This window comes from Saimiri boliviensis, chromosome 3 (genome assembly GCF_048565385.1).
Source record: "Saimiri boliviensis isolate mSaiBol1 chromosome 3, mSaiBol1.pri, whole genome shotgun sequence".
NCBI lineage: Eukaryota > Metazoa > Chordata > Mammalia > Primates > Cebidae > Saimiri > Saimiri boliviensis.
The window spans coordinates 3,102,562-3,119,829 of NC_133451.1; the positions used below are offsets into that span (position 1 = coordinate 3,102,562).

At 44.3% G+C, this 17,268-nt stretch overlaps 1 protein-coding gene across 2 annotated transcripts in view; it reads left to right on the top strand.

The window, feature by feature from the left end:
* The window catches only part of HTT (huntingtin), a 159,476-nt gene that overhangs the window by 26,700 nt on the left and 115,508 nt on the right, over nt 1-17,268 (top strand). For both annotated transcript variants that reach the window (XM_039468122.2, XM_074395811.1), the window contains exons 4-8: nt 781-840; nt 2,564-2,643; nt 4,856-4,994; nt 13,246-13,387; nt 14,034-14,212. In XM_039468122.2, coding sequence (XP_039324056.1) covers nt 781-840; nt 2,564-2,643; nt 4,856-4,994; nt 13,246-13,387; nt 14,034-14,212 — 600 coding nt within the window. The remainder of the gene's footprint in view (nt 1-780; nt 841-2,563; nt 2,644-4,855; nt 4,995-13,245; nt 13,388-14,033; nt 14,213-17,268) is intronic.

Sequence of the window (17,268 nt, forward strand, 5' to 3'; positions counted from 1 at the left end):
TTACATCAACTGCGCACACCATGGTCAAAGAAAGAGAGCTTCGACTGAGGCTTGGCCCAGCTTCCTCCCTCCTGGGTGGGCAGGCATTTGGAAGAGAAGGCTCCCGTGGATGAGAATCAGGCACCAAAGTCTTCCCTGTCCCGTCCCCTAGCTTGAGAAGCCAATCTCTAATGTGGACTTTGTGAAGTTGACCATGTGGCCATCATGTCTGGTTTAGCCTCACCAGTGAGCAAGGAAGGTTAAGAGGTGCTGTGAGGAACGTGGGGCTCCCAGCTGGCAGTAAGCTCTGGGGTCCCACACCTGCAGAAAGGAAGCAGGACTCAGCCTCAAGAAGCGTTCTGGGCTGGGGCAAGGGTCCTAAGGTTTTATTAGTACACCCTCAGCGCCCGGGACCCTGCAGATGTCCAGGGCACTGTCTGAGCGTGTGTCATCCAACAGAATATTCTCCCAGTGAAGGTTAAAGATTTACTCCAGGGGCTTTAGGATTTATTATATATGAACCACCTACCATTTAAGTTTTGATATTATGTAGTATTTGATGATAATGAAAATTAAATTGTTGTTCCATTTTTCTGTTCAAGTGAATGACATGTATTTTGTAGTGTATTCAGTAACTTCCTGCATATATTTGCTTTTCTTTCTTAATGAATATATTCTTAATTTAGTTGCTATTATGTTTTACTTTGCCCCAAAATTGAAATCTTAGTTCCCTTTTAGCTTACTTTAGAACTGCTGATGGAATGTGTCTTCCAAAAATAAATCTCATGTGTTTTGTTGTAGGCTTTGATGGATTCTAATCTTCCAAGGTTACAGCTCGAGCTCTACAAGGAGATTAAAAAGGTGGGCTCTTCTTTTCTTTTTAAAAAATGTTTTAAATTTTTATTTATTTATTTATTTTTGAGACTGAGTCTTGCTCTTTTGCCAGGCTGGAGTTTAGTGGCACGATCCTGGCTCACTGCAACCTCCATCTCCCGGATTCAAGTGATTCCCCTGCCTCAGCCTCCTCAGTGGCTGGGACTACAGGCATGTACCACCATGCCGTGCTAATTTTTTGTATTTTAGTAGAGACAGGGTTTCACCATGGTCAGGATGGTCTTGATCTCCTGACCTCATGATCTGCCTGCCTCAGCCTCCCAGGCGTGAGCCACCATGCCCGGTGTACATTTTTAATTTTTATAGGTACATGTATTTTGTAGGTAAATGTAAGTGTATATATTTATGGGGTACATGAGGTATTTTGATACAGGTAGATAATACATAATAATCACATTATGGAAGGTTGGGTATCCGTCCCCTGAAGCATCTATCCTTTGTGTTACTAATAATCCAATTATATTCTTTTAATGATTTCATTTTATTTTAATTTAGAGACAGAGTCTCGCTCTGTCAAGCAGACTGGAATGCAGTGGTGCGATCTTGGCTCATTGCAACTTCTGCCTGCCTCCCAGGTTCAAGCGAACTTTGGGCTGGTTTTGAACTCCTGACCTCAGCTGATCTGCCTGCCTCAGCCTCCCAAAGGGCTGGGATTAAAAGTGTGAGGCACTGTGCTGGGCCTATTATACATTTAAAAATAAATAAAAGAGTCAGAGCACGGTGACTCACACCTTTAATCCCAGCACTTTGGGAGGCTAAGGTAGGCAGATCAGCTGAGGTCAGGAGTTCGAGACCAGCCTGGCCAACATGGAGAAACCTCGTTTCTACTAAAAACACAAAAATTAGCCAGGCATGATGGCGGGTGCCTATAATCCCAGCTACTTGAGAGGCTGAGGTGGGAGAATCACTTGAACCTGGTAGGGCAGAGGTTGCATAGAGTCAAGATCATACCACTGCACTCCAGTCTGAGTGACAGAGTGAGACTCCATCTCCAAAAATACAAATAAAAATGAAATCAGTCCGGGTGTTGTAGCTCATACCTGTAGTCCTAGCACTTTGGGAGGCTGAGGTGGGTGGATTGCTTGAGTCCAGGAATTTGAGACCAGCATAGGCAACATGGCGAAACACTGTCTGTACAGAAATTAGCTGGGCGTGGTGGTGCACCGCTGTAGTCCGAGCTACTCAGGAGATTGAGGTGGGAAGATTAATTGAGCCTGGGAGGTTGAATCTACAATGAGCTGAGATTGTGCCACTGCCCTCCAGCCTGGGCAACCAAGTGAGATTCTGTCTAAAAAAAAAAAAAATTACTATTGACTATATATTATTGAGTATAATCCCTCTGCTGTGCTATCGAATACCAGGTTTTGGGCCTTATTTCCAGCACTGAACAAGCTTCACTCTATTAAACAGCATTTATTCAATAATTAACAGTGTTAGAAGGAATTGCTGTTTGGTAGACGAATGCTTTACTTTTCTTCAAGAGGTTACTCTTTATTAGATGAGATGGGAATTAAAAATGGTAACTTACTTGATATCTTTATAATTGAAGCCCACTAGACCTTAGTTACCAGATGTTTTATGCATTTAAATGGCCTTTTCTCTAAACATAGGAAGTAACAGTGAAAGGAAATGCTTTGTTTCTTGGTGACTAGTGCATGCCTCCTAATGCATCACTCATTGCACCCCTCAGAATGGTGCCCCTCGGAGTTTGCGTGCTGCCCTGTGGAGGTTTGCTGAGCTGGCTCACCTGGTTCGGCCTCAGAAGTGCAGGTAAGCTGTACACTCTGGATGATGATGTTTGTCAGGGGCCAGCTGCTACTCCTTTATGTCTCAGCTCATGTCGTTTCAGAAGTCTATTCTGCCTCCTCCAAATTGCAGTCAACTTTGCCTTGTGTATGTTTCTCTCATAGCACTAATTCGTGTCAAAAATTGTCACGTGTAGTCTATCTGGGTGCTTGTTCATTTTCTCTCCCACCCTCCCCCAAGAGACTTATGGGATGTGTTCCCCAGGACAGCAGGGGTCTTAGTGTCCTGTTCTCTGTTGCAGCCCAACACCAGTAACAGTGTCTGCATGTAGTACTTGCTTGAGAGATACTTGCCAAATTGTTGAAGGCTGAGGTACCAACTTCATTATTGCTGACTATGGGACTTATAGCAAAATATCCATTTGTCTATTACATGAGTCAAAAATGTGATTGTTGTACTGTCAATAGTTGTGTCTAGTCAAAACAGTTGTATCTAAATGGATTGAGAAACAAAAGCAGAACCACTTTTCATCAGCTCTTTCCTTCTCCTTAACCTGCAATACTTGCTGATGTCCCATAGACCCTCAGCTCCATCCTGAGTCACTGGGAGAGTGGTCTAAACCCTCACTATTAGTATGAACTGAGTTTCAATACGAATCTTTAGGGGTCGGGTATAGTGACTCATACCTGTAACCCCAGCACTTTGGCAGCCTGCGGCCAGTGGATTGCTTAAGCCAAACTGGGCAACATGGTGAAACCTGCCTTCATAAAAAATACAAAATTAGCCAGTCACGGTGGTGCGTGCCTGTAGTCACTGCTACTTGAGAGGCTGATGTAGGAGGATCACTTGAGTCTGGGAGGTGGAGGTCATGTTGAGCCAAGATTGCGTCACTGCAATCCAGCCTGGGCGACAGAGTGAGACCTGTTTCAGAAAAACAAAAAACCAAAAAACTTGTTTAGCTGCAGAGGTATAATCACTAAGGAAATTTCTTTTTGTATAATCTTTTTTCTTTTACTATCATTTCAAAAAATGTGATATATTTCCGAAGCAACATATCCCAGGTTCTCTGCATAGCAGCCAAAGTGACCTTAAAGAATATAATTGGGTCTTGTCATTCCCTTATTTAAACTCTTGTACCCATAAACTCTTGTATCTAGTGCCATCTAGATAGATTCCAGACCCGTCACTGGCTCTGTCTCCTCAGACACTGCATTGATTCATTGGCCTGATTAGTTCTTCAGAGACTCGGGTGTTTCTTCCTTCTGATGGTTGGGTTCCTCCCCCTCCCCTCAGTTCTCAGCAAAACAGTCACTTCCTTAGGGAGGTTCCCCGAGCCTCCCTGTCTTGCCCTGTCCCCCAAGCCCTGTGGTGTGGGTGCTGCCTTCTGAGGCCCTGCTTGTTGCCCAGCTGTGCCACCAGAGGGCGGGGCTATGCTACTCCTGGTGCCTGGCACCTGGCCTGCCCTGTCACTGTGTGTGTTGGGTGAATTCCTGGAGTCTGTGACTCACTGCTTTGTGTCCTACACGTTCTGCTTTTCGTCTTAACCAACAATCCCATTTTATAATTCTCCTTTTTCAGGAAAGCTTTATTCGTATTTAAAAAGTTTTGTTTTGGCCGGGCACGGTGGCTCAAGCCTGTAATCCCAGTACTTTGGGAGGCCGAGGTGGGTGGATCACGAGGTCAAGAGATCGAGACCATCCTGGTCAACATGGTGAAACCTCGTCTCTACTAAAAATACAAAAAATTAGCTGGGCATGGTGGTGCGTGTCTGTAATCCCAGCTCTTCAGGAGGCTGAGGCAGGAGAATTGCCTGAACCCAGGAGGCAGAGGTTGCGGTGAGCCAAGATCGCGCCATTGCACTCCAGCCTGGATAACAAGAGCGAAACTCTGTCTCAAAAAAAAAAAAAAAGTTTTGTTTTTTAAAATGGTATTTTTTTTACCGTTATCTATTATTTTCCAGTTAAAAATGAGTGCTTTAATAAGTACTATGATTTACTGCAAATAATTTTTAAACCCAGCCTTTTGGATATTCTGTGATCATAAGAGAAATGAAGGATGCCTCCCGACACTTGAGCTTCACCCACATTTCTTCCTCCTGTTCTTTTAGCTGAGTTTTACTCATCTCTGTTAGGGACTGTTTTGCATATAAAACTGGCTTTTCCCTAACGGAATGAATTGCTTCTATTTCTCCTGAAGGAGACTTGGAAGAATGACTTGTGTTCTTTTGCATCCGCAGGCCTTACCTGGTGAACCTTCTGCCGTGCCTGACTCGAACAAGCAAGAGACCCGAGGAATCAGTCCAGGAGACCTTGGCTGCAGCTGTTCCCAAAATTATGGCTTCTTTCGGCAATTTTGCAAATGACAACGAAATTAAGGTATGATTGTTGCCTCAGATCACAAACATGCGAGTGACGCTGTGAGCGAGTCTGGAGGGTCAGGGCTTCTGAACAGGCAGTCACTTGGGAGTGCCTGTTGGGGTAGGTTGTGTGTTGTAATTTAGACTACCACCATTTGTGCTATTTTCGAGGCACCCTAAGGACTTCTTTTCACTTCTGAGTTCTTATTGTGGGGTGAAGAGTTGAATAGGGAGATGGTTTATAGATGCAAATTCAAAAGGGATTTTTCCAGAGCAGGTTGGTTTTCGGTGTACTAGAGTGACTCTCACCTAGCTGAGGAAAGATGAGTGTCAGGACTGCAGGTCGGAGAAGGGTCACTGGCGCAGCCCTGTGGGTCTGAGCGTCCTACATCTGTCTGGGCCAGTTGGATTCCTGTTGAGCATTCCAACAAACCCCCTGCAAACCCACTTCAGTGTTTTGTTTGTAATGTCCAGAAATAGTGGCCCTGTCACATGGTCTGCAGTTTACAGGATTCTTAGCCTCTTCCTTTTTGGTGGGTCGGTCCTGGGTTTGAGCCCAAGTGGCCCTCCTGGGAGGAGGTGTTACACAGTGGGTAGAGTACTCCTTTTGGAATCAGATGGACTTGGATTAGAATTCTGTCCTCTTTGTTAGTTCTTTTCCTCTAGGCAAACTACCCAACAGCTCAAAGCTGTTTCCTTCATACTCTGAAAGATAAGCCTGGCTGGGCGCGGTGGCTCACGCCTGTAATCCTGGCACTTTGGGAGGCCGAGGCGGGCGGATCACCTGAGGTTGGGAGTTTGAGACCAGCCTGACCAACATGGAGAAACCCTGACTTTACTAAAAATACAAAATTAGCTGGGCATGGAGGCGCATGCCTGTAATCCCAGCTATGCAGGAGGCTGAGGTAGGAGAATCACTTGGCCCCAGGAGGCGGAGGTTGTAGTGAGCTGAGATCACGCCATTGCACTGCAAAAAGAGCAAAACTCCATCTCAAAAAACAAAAACAAAAACAAAAAACAAAGCCTTAATGGGACCTATATAGGACAATTCTAAGAGTAAGTAAATGAATACGTGTTAGAGTGTAGCATAGTAGCCAACAGGAAGGGCTCCCATGGGAGCGGCTGCTGCTCTTATTAGCTGAATGACTTGGAATAAACTATTAACCTCTCACGTTTTTTCTCTGAGCTTTGAAGTTTTCTTGTTAATACTAAGGAGATATTCAAACTAGTCATGGGGTTTTGGAATGACAAAGGGAGATCATGAATCTAAAGAATTTAGTGTAATAATTAATTCATCATGCTCAGTAAAGGGTAGCTGCTGCTGCTTTTTTTTTTTTTTTTTTTTTTTTGAGACAGAGTTTCGCTCTTGTTACCCAGGCTGGAGTGCAATGGCGCGATCTCGGCTCACCGCAACCTCCGCCTCCTGGGTTCAGGCAATTCTCCTGCCTCAGCCTCCTGAGTAGCTGGGATTACAGGCACGCACCACCATGCCCAGCTAATTTTTTGTATTTTTTTAGTAGAGACGGGGTTTCGCCATGTTGACCAGAATGGTCTCGATCTCTTGACCTTGTGATCCACCCACCTCGGTCTCCCAAAGTGCTGGGATTACAGGTTTGAGCCACCGCGCCCGGCGCTACTGTTATTTTTATTACCATCTCTTTGGAATGGGAGTAGGTGCTCCTTTGCGGTCAGAAGCTGTGAGAGCCCCAACAGCGCCACTCCGCCCATCTGTACACTGGGGTCTGTTGAAGGCAGTTCCCTTTGTGATATCTCTGACTGTCAGAGTCAGATGACAGATGATATTTTTGTAGTCTTTGTTCTTATCATTTTCATGATGTAAATCACCATCTGAGTATGATGCTGCTAACACTTTGTTGAACACAGAGTCCATTAATTACTTCCTTCCTGAACCTTTGGCATTTAAAAAAATCTATTCTGCTACCTCTCTGCTCATTTATGGTTATTCAAATTTATTATCAAAATTATTATCAAGAACCTGGTACAATGGCTTGTGTCTATAATTGCAGCTGCTCAGGGGGCTGAGGTAGGTGGATTGTTTGAGGCCAGGAGTTTGAGATCAGCTTGGTCAATATAGTGAGACTCTATTTCTAAAAAAATGAAAAAAAAAATTAGCTGGGCATGATGGCACTTGCCTGTAGTCCCAGCTACTCAGGAGGCAGAGGCAGGAGGATCGCTTGAGCCCAGGAGTTTGAGTTTGAGGCTACACTGAGCTGTGATTGTGCTACCACACTCCAGCATGGGTGACAAAATGAGATGCCATTTCTTAAAATGGAAGGTATTATCAGTAAAATTCAGTAGTACCAACAGGATTATAAGTAAAGATAGTAGTTCCCTTCCTGCTTAATCCTTGTATCTCAGAGGCCATTGCTGCTGCCTTGCTCTTTGCTGGCTTGTGCCTTGATTATATGTCTCTGTATAACTTTTTGTTTTCCTGGAGTTAATCATTACCTCTGTGTTGCTTGCTTATTATTCTTTGGCCTTTTTGTCTTATACCTTCCAACTGCTTTGTAAAATGTGTTTAGTACAGTTTTTCATGATAGGTAATGTACTGAGTCAGTTTTTCCCCAGTGGGGTCATCCCTACGGAGTTCTCCAGCTCTCTGCTCCTGGGCAGGTTGCTCTTCAGGGCTGTTGCACCCTTGTATCCTAGGACGTCTCTTTGCTGTCATCCTGCAATTTCCTTTGCCGTTCTGTTGGATGCCCAGTTTCTAGATGCCATATGTTTATCTTTCTATCCTCCTAGTAACTTCCTAAGATGAATGAGAGGTAAATTGTATGAGGGTTTGCATTCATAAAAATGCAATTTTTTTCTCCCATACACTTGGCTGCGTATAGTGTTCTGGGCTAGAAATCATTTTCCCTCAGAAATGCAAAGTCTTTGTCCCTTTGTCTTAAAGTCTCCAACATGACCCTATTCCTTAACCTACAATGTGCTTTTCTCTAGAAGCTTTCTTTGGTACTAGGTACTTAGGTACTAGGTACTTAGTAGGCCTTCCAATTTGGAAACATTTATCATTTCAGTTCTGGGAAGATTTTCTCACATTTCTCTGAGAAGTTCTTGTCCTTTCTCTTTCTGAAATTCGTTAGTTGGATGTTGGTCCTCCTGGATTAATTCACATCTTACCCTTTTCTTTTCTTTTTCTGTACTTTTTAGATATCCATCTCAAACTCTTCTATTCAGTGTTATATTTTTAACTTCTTTCTTTTCTTTCTCTCTTGGTGGGGTCTTGCTCTGTTGCCCAGGTTGAGGTACAGTGGTGCAATCATAGCTCACTGCAGCCTCAAACTCCTGGGTTCAAGCAGCCATTCTGCCTCAGCCTCCTAAGTAGTTAGGACTACAGGTATGTGCCACCATTACCCAGCTATTTTCTTTTCTTTTCTTTTTCTTTTTTTGAGATGAAGTCCTGCTCTGCTGTCCAGGCTGGAGTGCAGTGGCATGATTTTGGCTCACTGAAGCCTCTGCCTCCCAGGTTCAAGTGATTCTCCTGCCTCAGCCTCCCGAGTATCTGGGACTACAGGCACACGCCACCATGCCTGGCTAATTTTTGTATTTTTAGTAGGGATGGGGTTTTGCTGTGTTGGCCAGGCTGGTCTCAAGTGCCTGACCTCAGGTGATCCTCCCTCCTCAGTCTCCCAAAGTGCTGGGATTACAGGGGTGAGCCATCTCGCCTGGCCCCATCATAGGTCTTTAAATACCAGTATCTGCAAGTCTTTCCTCTTGAGTCAGCCAGTATCCCTGGAAGGAAATTCCTCATTTTCCTAATTGGAGATATAAGCTTGGCTGCGTTTGTCCTCAATCCTGGACTGGAAAGGGATTCACAGTGTTACTGGTCAGGGCGCCCTCTTTTAGTTTTCTGTATGCATCTCACGTGTGTCCTCAGCTATGCTAACACCTCTTGAGATTATCCCTCTCAATCTTTGCCAGAGATAGGGAGGTGGGCTGCTTCCTGAGCTGCCTTGGATCACAGAGGAGACCTCAGGCGAGTGGGTAGGAATTTGCCCAAGGAGCAATGAGTCAAGCCACTGTTTGACCCCCTCCATTCTTCCACTTTCAGATGTATGTGGTGCCTCCAAAGCCCGAACTCTTCTTGGAGTTCTGTGGCTTGAGTGAGCTTGCTTTTTGCTGGTATCCCTTGTACCTTCTCCCCCATCTCCCAGCAAAGCTTGTATTTGTCCTTCTTTCTGTAGGCTGACAAATCAGTTACATAACCCTTGTTACTTTTTAGCTTCTGAAGTTTTGTTGACCCCCATAGTCTGCTGTTGCCCCTGTTCTGTTCTTTCTGTCCTTGTACACTTACGCTTTATACAACTTCTTTACATGACTTTTGTGGGGCTTCTGGGTAGCAGAGCTTCACATGTTCAATCCAGCATGTTGGATTAGAAGTCTCCCAACCTTGGCCGGGCACGGTGGCTCACGCCTGTAATCCCAGCACTTTGGGAGCTAAAGGCGAGTGGATCATGAGGTCAAGAGATCGAGACCATCCTGACCAACATGATGAAACCCTGTCTCTACTAAAAATACAGAAATTATCTGGGTATGGTGGTACTTGCCTGTGGCAGGAGAATCATTTTAGCCTAGGAGGCAGAAGGTTGCAGTGAGCTGAGATTGCTCCACTACACTTCAGCCTGGGCGACAGAGTGAGACTCTGTCTCAGAAAAAAAGTCTCCCATCCTCTGGTATATTCTCATTCTTTTTATTTTTATTTTATTTTTTTTAGAGATGGGGTTTCACTGTGTTGGCCAGGCTGGTCTCGAACTCCTAACCTTGTGATCCACCCGCCTGGCCTCCCAAAGTGTTGGGATTACAGGTGTGAGCCGCCGCACCTGGCCTGGTGTATTCTCATTCTCAAGATTACCTGCCAAACACTGATACTCCCTTGTTTTTCCTTTTTCTGACATGAAATGTATGTTCCAGACAGGACAGAAATCATTAGTGTATTCTTCCTAACCACAAAGTGAATTTACCCTTGTAACCACCACCCAGGTCAAGACACAGAATATAACCAGCACTCAGAAGCTGCCTTGTAGCCCTACCCCATCCCACCATCACTACTCCTTCCTTCCTCCCCATGGTCATCACTGTCTTGGCTTCTAATGCCAGAGTCTGTTTTTAAATTCTGTGTGCATAGACCATATAGTATGTATTCTTTTTGTCTGGTTTCTTTTGCTCAGCATTTAGTTCATGAGAGTTCTATATTATTGTGTGTATTAGTAGTTCCTGTAGTTTTAGTAACTTCATAGCATTCCATTGTAGGACTATACCACAGTTTATTCATTGTATTATTGCTGGGTTGTTTCTGGTTCTTGGCTATTACGAGCAGTACTGCTGTCACCACTCTTAGGTTTGTCTTTTGGAGCATGTGTGCAGCTTTCCATCGTGCACAGCTAGAGGTAGAGTTGTTGGGTAATAGGGTGTGTGCATCTCAGCTGCAGTAGAAACTGCCAAATAGTGTCCAGGCGTGGTGGCTCACATCTGTAATCCTGGCACTTTGGGAGGTCTAGGTGGGTGGATCATCTGAGGTCAGGAGCTCGAGACCAGCCTGGACAACATGGTGAAACCCTGTCTCTAATTAAAATACAAAAATTAGCCGGGCATGGTGGTGTGCACCTGTAATCCCAGCTACTCAGAGGCTGAGGCAGGAGAATCACTTGAACCTGGGAGGCGGAGGTTGCAGTGAGCTGATATTGCACTACTGCGCTCCAGCCAGGGTGACAGAGCAAGACTTTGTCTCAAAAAAAAAAAGGATAGGAGGCGGGTAAGGTGACTCGCGCCTGTAATCCCAACACATTGGGAGGCCAGGGCAGGCAGATCACCTGAGATCAGGAGTTCAAGACCAGCCTGACCAACATGGAGAAACCCCATTTCTACTAAAAATCCAAAATTAGCAGGGTATGGTGGCACATGCCTGTAATCCCAGCTATTCAGGAGGCTGAGGCGGGAGAATCGCTTGAACCCAGGAGGTGGAGGTTGCAGAGAGCCAAGATTGTGGTGAGCCGAGATTGCGCCATTGCACTCCAGCCTGGTCAGCAAGAGCGAAGCTCTATCTCAAAAAAAAAAAAAAAAAGAAAAAAGAAAAGAAAAGAAACCAGGCACAGTGACTCATGCCTATAATCTCAGCACTTTGGGAGGCCGAGGCAACCGGGTCACCTGAGGTCAGGAGTTCAAGACCAACCTGGCCAACACGGTGAAACCCTGTCGCTATTACAAATAAAATTAGCTGGGCTTGGTGGCATGCGCCTGTAGTCCTACCTACTCGGGAGGCTGAGGCAGGAGGATCGCTTGAACCTGGGAGGCAGATTGCAGTGAGCCGAGGTTGTGCTACTGCACTCCAGCCTGGGTAATACCATGAGATTTGTCTCAAAGAAACCCCAAAACTGCTAAATAGCTCTTCTCAGTACTTGTACCATCTCACCCTTCTGTCACTGTGTATGGGGACTCCAGGAGATCTGGTCCTCGCTAGCACTTGGAATTGCTGATGCTTTTACTTTTAGCCCTCCTGGTGGGTATGTTCTGGAATCATATTATGATTTTAACTTCCACTCCTTAAAGTACCCTTGGCTTTGAAGTTTTAATGATTAATGTGTGTCTTCCCTTTTGAAGTACTCTGAAAGGTATGTTGTGCATGTGTTTTGGAAAGTGGAGCTATCTGTTCTAAAATACAGTGTACCTTCTCGCTGTGAGAAGAGTTGTAGCATGCCTTGGGCCTCCTGTTAGCTGCCTTGGAGAAGGGATTCTTGGCATTGTGGAGAGTAGATCTGAGGAGGCCCCTTGGAGCTCTCAGACTAAGTTTTATTCTTTATTATTCCAGACTATTTAAGCTCACCATGTTCTGACTCTTCATAATAATGAGTAGCTTTCATTGTGCTTGTAAGTTTGGACTAATAGAATGATTTTTTTTTTCTTTTTTGAGACAGAGTCTTGCTCTGTTGCCCAGGCTGGAGTGCAGTGACGCAATCTCAGCTCACTGCAGCCTCTGCCTCCTGTGTTCAAGCGATTCTTGTGCCTCAGCTTCCGAGTAGCTAGGACTCCAGGTGCATACCACCATGCCTGGCTAATGTTTGTGTTTTTAGTAGAGACACAGTTTCACCATGTTGAACTAATGAACTCCTGGCCTCAAACTCTCAACCTGAAGTGATCTGCCCGCATCAGCCTCCCAAAGTGTTGGGATTACAGGCATGAGCCACTGTACCTGGCCAAAGTATTTTATAAAGATGTGAATATCTTTTCTTGCAGCTAAGAAAGTTTGTCAGAGATAATTCTACTTTATTCTCCAGGTGGTTTTTCAGGAGAAATTCGAGGCAAGAAGCCAGGGGGGAGTCTTGGGGGTCTCATCCTTTGCAGAACGGTGTCCAGGGGTCTGATGTGTACATTCCCTGGAAGTAATAAGCCTCTGAGAAGCAGTATAGGCTAACCATGCTGTGGAATAGAAACTTATTTATAAATCAGATGCCAGTTACTCGTTTACTGATTGTTTGCCCAGGCATAGCTCTGACAGAGTCCCTGACTCATAGTAGTTGGTCAGTGCATGCTGAACAGTGATTGGAATGAAGTCATGGCTCAGAGCATGGTTTTGAATAATGGGAAATGGATGTTCCTAAGTACCATAGTCACCAAGATGATGCAACTAGATGGGTCATCCCTTTTCATTCTTAGGATATTTTTGTCAAGTCTTAAAGGCCATCATTAGAATTCTAGCACTTTCTCCTTTGGATTGTCCTAGAGGCCCAGTGGGAAAGTATTCTCTAATTTCTTAGGAGAACAGTTGTGGGAAGTATGCTGTCATATCCAGTTAAATTGCACATGTTTCTGGTTGAAGATGTTCCAGTCCTGAGAACTTTATGACATTAGCAGGACTTTGACAAGCCATCTCTTAGGGTGGGACATTACTGTAATTGGCCAGTATGTTTTTCTTCTTAACTTTGTCATTTGTTGATTTTGTTCTTGACTGTCCCCAAATGCTGTGGGTAGAATGTATCTAGAATTGAGGCCTCCACCCTTGCAGAGAGGACATGGATGCTGAGCAGTCCCCTGAGTGAAGGTTATAAAGAAGCAAATAGACTGCATGTGTCTATAAACCGCTCTTGAGTGTCCCAGAGTTGGGGTGCTTCAAGTAGAGCTACAGGAAAAGCCTCAAACTGTTTATACTTTGCAAGAATTGGAAACTTCTAATTCAAGTTAAGTTTTATGTAATACCTGATAAGCTTCATGGGAGCTTCATCTTTTATCTGCCTGGACTTCTGCTCCCATAGGTTTTGTTAAAGGCTTTCATAGCGAACCTGAAGTCAAGCTCCCCTACCATTCGGCGGACAGCAGCTGGGTCAGCAGTGAGCATCTGCCAGCACTCAAGAAGGACGCAGTATTTCTACAGCTGGCTGCTAAATGTGCTCTTAGGTAAGGCAGAGGCATACGAGTTGTAGAGTCTCCAGCATGCACGAAAGGTAGACCTTTGAAATCGTGAAAATCGGATGATCCCTCAGCTTCTGGACCAGGCTATTTGGCACTGGCCGAAAGAATGTGAACTGCGTTGGGTCTGCTGTGAGCCCACATGGGTCTCTGTGACCCTGCAGATGCAGCTGCGCCCAAGGACACCTAGCTGTGCAGTGGGTGTGGGCTGGGGTGAGCCTTGCCTGCCACCCAGGACCTGGCCCTCCATCTGTGCCAGCCCTGACTAAGGTGAGTCTGTGAGGCTTGAGACTGTGCCTCGGGTCCCTGTGGGTTCTCTGTAGGTCAGCTGATAGTTTCTCCTGTTGTTTGGGTAACTGTGGAAATCATCACTGGCAAGTGCTCAAGTGAGCACGTGGATGTGCGAAATGAAATGACCACCCGACTTTCAAAGACAGTGAAGCTCACAGGAAAGGAGCCTGCTAAGCCAGGAGCATGGGTGTGAAGCCACTCCCAGTGGGCCTCATGGTATACTCATTCATGGTCATGTTCATGCCATCTTTATCTCTCAAGATCTCTTCTTTTTTAACAAATTAAGCCGAGAATCTCCAAACAGTGAGTCAGATGTTAAGACACCTTGCTGCTGCCCCCACAGGCTTACTGGTTCCTGTCGAGGATGAACATTCCACCCTTTTGATTCTTGGTGTCCTGCTCACCCTGAGGTATTTGGTGCCCTTGCTGCAGCAGCAGGTCAAGGACACAAGTCTGAAAGGCAGCTTCGGGGTGACACGAAAAGAAATGGAAGTCTCTCCCTCTGCAGAGCAGCTCGTCCAGGTAGGAGCACAGTGTTTACTCTAGACCCTGCATGTAAATGACCAACATTCAATTAATTAATTTGGAAGAGAAGCGGCAGAACTGAGGGTTAGAGGTGTGGATTCTGGAGCTGCACTGCTCAGTTCCAGCCCGCGGTGCTGACTCCTAGCTGCCTTCCCTCTGTATGTCAGTGTCACTGTGAGTCAGATGCAGGTGATGCCTCCTCAGGTGCTGTGTTACCTAAGCCCCTCAGAGATTACTGCTACCCTGTTTCTAAAACCAGAGGTCACATTATGTGTTCACCCACCCAGTAAATATTGATTGAGCACCCACTGTGTGCCAGGGTCTGGGAATACAATGGTGAGTATTTCAGATGTTGCTTCTGCCCTGTGGAGCCTGTGGCCATGCACACTGGTGTGGGCAGGGTGGAATGCTCACTCAAGGAGGTAGGGCGTGGTCCTTTGGGGTGTCAGAAGAAAATGTTGAAATTCTCTTTCCAATGCAGAGAAACCCTGCAGTAATTCTAATGTACTGTGACTGGCAGTTGACTTCAGTTATTTGTGGCATGCTTACTCAGGTCATTTCATTAACTGTGTAACCATGCATCCTCATTTTATGCAGTTGGATTTTTTGAACTTTACTTAAAATGTTATGTCAGATTTTGTACCGTGCTTAATATATGTGCCATTTAGCTACATTTTTTAGGGTACAAAATTGTCAGTGGCTTAAAATGATTCTTACATAGAATCATGAATTGAAGATAATGCTAATAATTTAAGCACTGCGTTAGGTAGTGTTTATAAAGTGCTTAGAATGCTTCCTGGCACATGTTAAGGCCATGTGAGTGCTGATTATTGATAGACAGCTGAGCAAGAGTAGACTCTAGAAAGTACTGGGGCTGAGAGTTCTATTCTGACCAGCTGCCCTTTGGTAATTTTATAGAATAAGAGCAGAGTCTCATGGGATATGACATTTAATTGTGTTGCCTTCAAAAAAGCATTGCTGAATGTTTTATTGAGTAAGAAGGGTATTGCCATAGTAATAAAACATTTAGAATATAGTTTATTTCATCTTTACCATACCTTGTTTTTTTTTCTTTTTTTTTAGCTTTTAATTAAGGAGAATTCCAAACATACAAAAGTATCAGCTCATGATCAGTTATATTTCATTTATAATCCTACTTCTCCCTTTTTTTAATTATTTGGACACAAACTCCAGTCTCCTCTTATTTTATTTATAAGTATTTCAGTGTCTCTATAGATGAGGACTCTTTACTTTTAAAACTTAATGATGGTCAGGTGCAGTGGTTCACGCCTGTAATCCTAGCACCTTGGGAGGCCAAGGTGGGTGGATCACTTGAACCCAGGGGTTTGAGACCAGCCTGTTTCGCAACATAGCGAAACACCATGTCTTAAAAAAAAAAAAATAATCGGCCAAGTGTGGTGATGCATGCCTGTAGACTCAGCTACTTGGGAGCCTGAGATGGGAGGATCACATGAGCCTGGAAAGTCCAGGCTGCAGTGAACCATGTTTGCCCCACTGCACTCCAGCCTGGGTGATGGAGCAAGATTCTGTCTTAAAGTAAACCAAAACAAAACCCCAAAATAACATCACAAAATAATGCCATTGTTATAACTGAAAATATTAAACATTTCCTACATTGAACACCCACTAATTGGTCGTCAATTTTTCTCTCTACTCTTGGAATCAGCATCTAAATAAAACTGGTTGAGAAGGATTAAAAGTCTCTTTGATTAGCTGGTTCCCTTCCATCCCAGTTTTTTTTCCCTTAGAGTTCATTTATTGAGAAATCAGATTATTTGTCTTCTAAGTTTTTCTGTGGTCTGATTTACTGCATACAACTCCATTGTGTAAATTAACATCTTTTTCTGTTCTCTGTATATTTCCTGTAAATCAATCATTGTAAAAGTCTTGTCAGATTTAATGTATATTTTATAATGTACATTATATCTGAGTTCAGTATTTCTTACATATTCTAAGATATTTTAAAAAGTATTGAGACTATATGCTCAGTTTCTTTTTTTTTTAACTGATGCTTTTAAAAAATGCTTGATCATAAAAGTTCAGAGACCATTGGTCTGTTGAGAGAAGCAAATAATGACTAAACAGTTTAGTAAGGTTGAGGTGCACATGGTGGGGCCTGGGGAAGGTTAGTCCTGAGCCGTCACTTATGGGCACATGGGATCTGACACGGCACAGGGAGTTGGGAGAAGAAAGGAGTTTTATAGACAGAAAATTGGTCTTTGCCAAGTCCCAGGAGTGAAAGGGTGAGAGAATGCTCACAGGGTGAGTGTGGGTGCATAGACAGAGCAACGATGGGTCCTGAAAAGGCCTCCGGGCTTTCTTGAGGTTAGCAACAGTGCTGGTTATGGAGGTTAGAAGGAGGTCGAAACTGCGTTAAATTGGGATTGCAGTAATTCTGGAAGGCCAGGGATGGAGAGTGAAAGGGAAAAAGGGGGTATGGATGTGAGACTTACTTAATTGCTCATTTTCTGAATACCTTTCTCTAAAGTAAATAAATGATATGGCACCTTTTTGAACTAACAAGCTCTAGATATGATTACCTCTATAACATGTCTTACCCCATCTTGTTTTGACTAACAACTGTTTATTAAATTACTGTGAGAAGTTCAATTCAGCAAATGTAGTTTGGCTAACCATATTTAATTAGAATTTACTATTATCCTTGGCCTGGGCAAACTATTAAACAAGTGTGGGCAAAATATTGATAATATTAGATATGCAGGAACTCAGTTTGCTTTCAGTGTGTGCTTTTTGAAAAAGAAGTAAATTGGAATATAGAGGAAGCCCTGAAATCCAAGAAACAAACTCTCTAACCTAGACATGCGATAAAAGCAGTTCCAGGATGATTGTTGTTCGGTGTGTAATTCCTGTTAGAAACCATTCTTCCTGAATAAATAGTACACTTAAGAAGCTGGGCCTAGCCCAGTGGTATAGGCAGGGTGGTATGCTCACTCAGGGAGGTAGGGTGTGGTCCTTTGGGGGTCTCAGAAGAAAATGTTGAAACTTCTCTTTCTAATGCATATGCATATGCA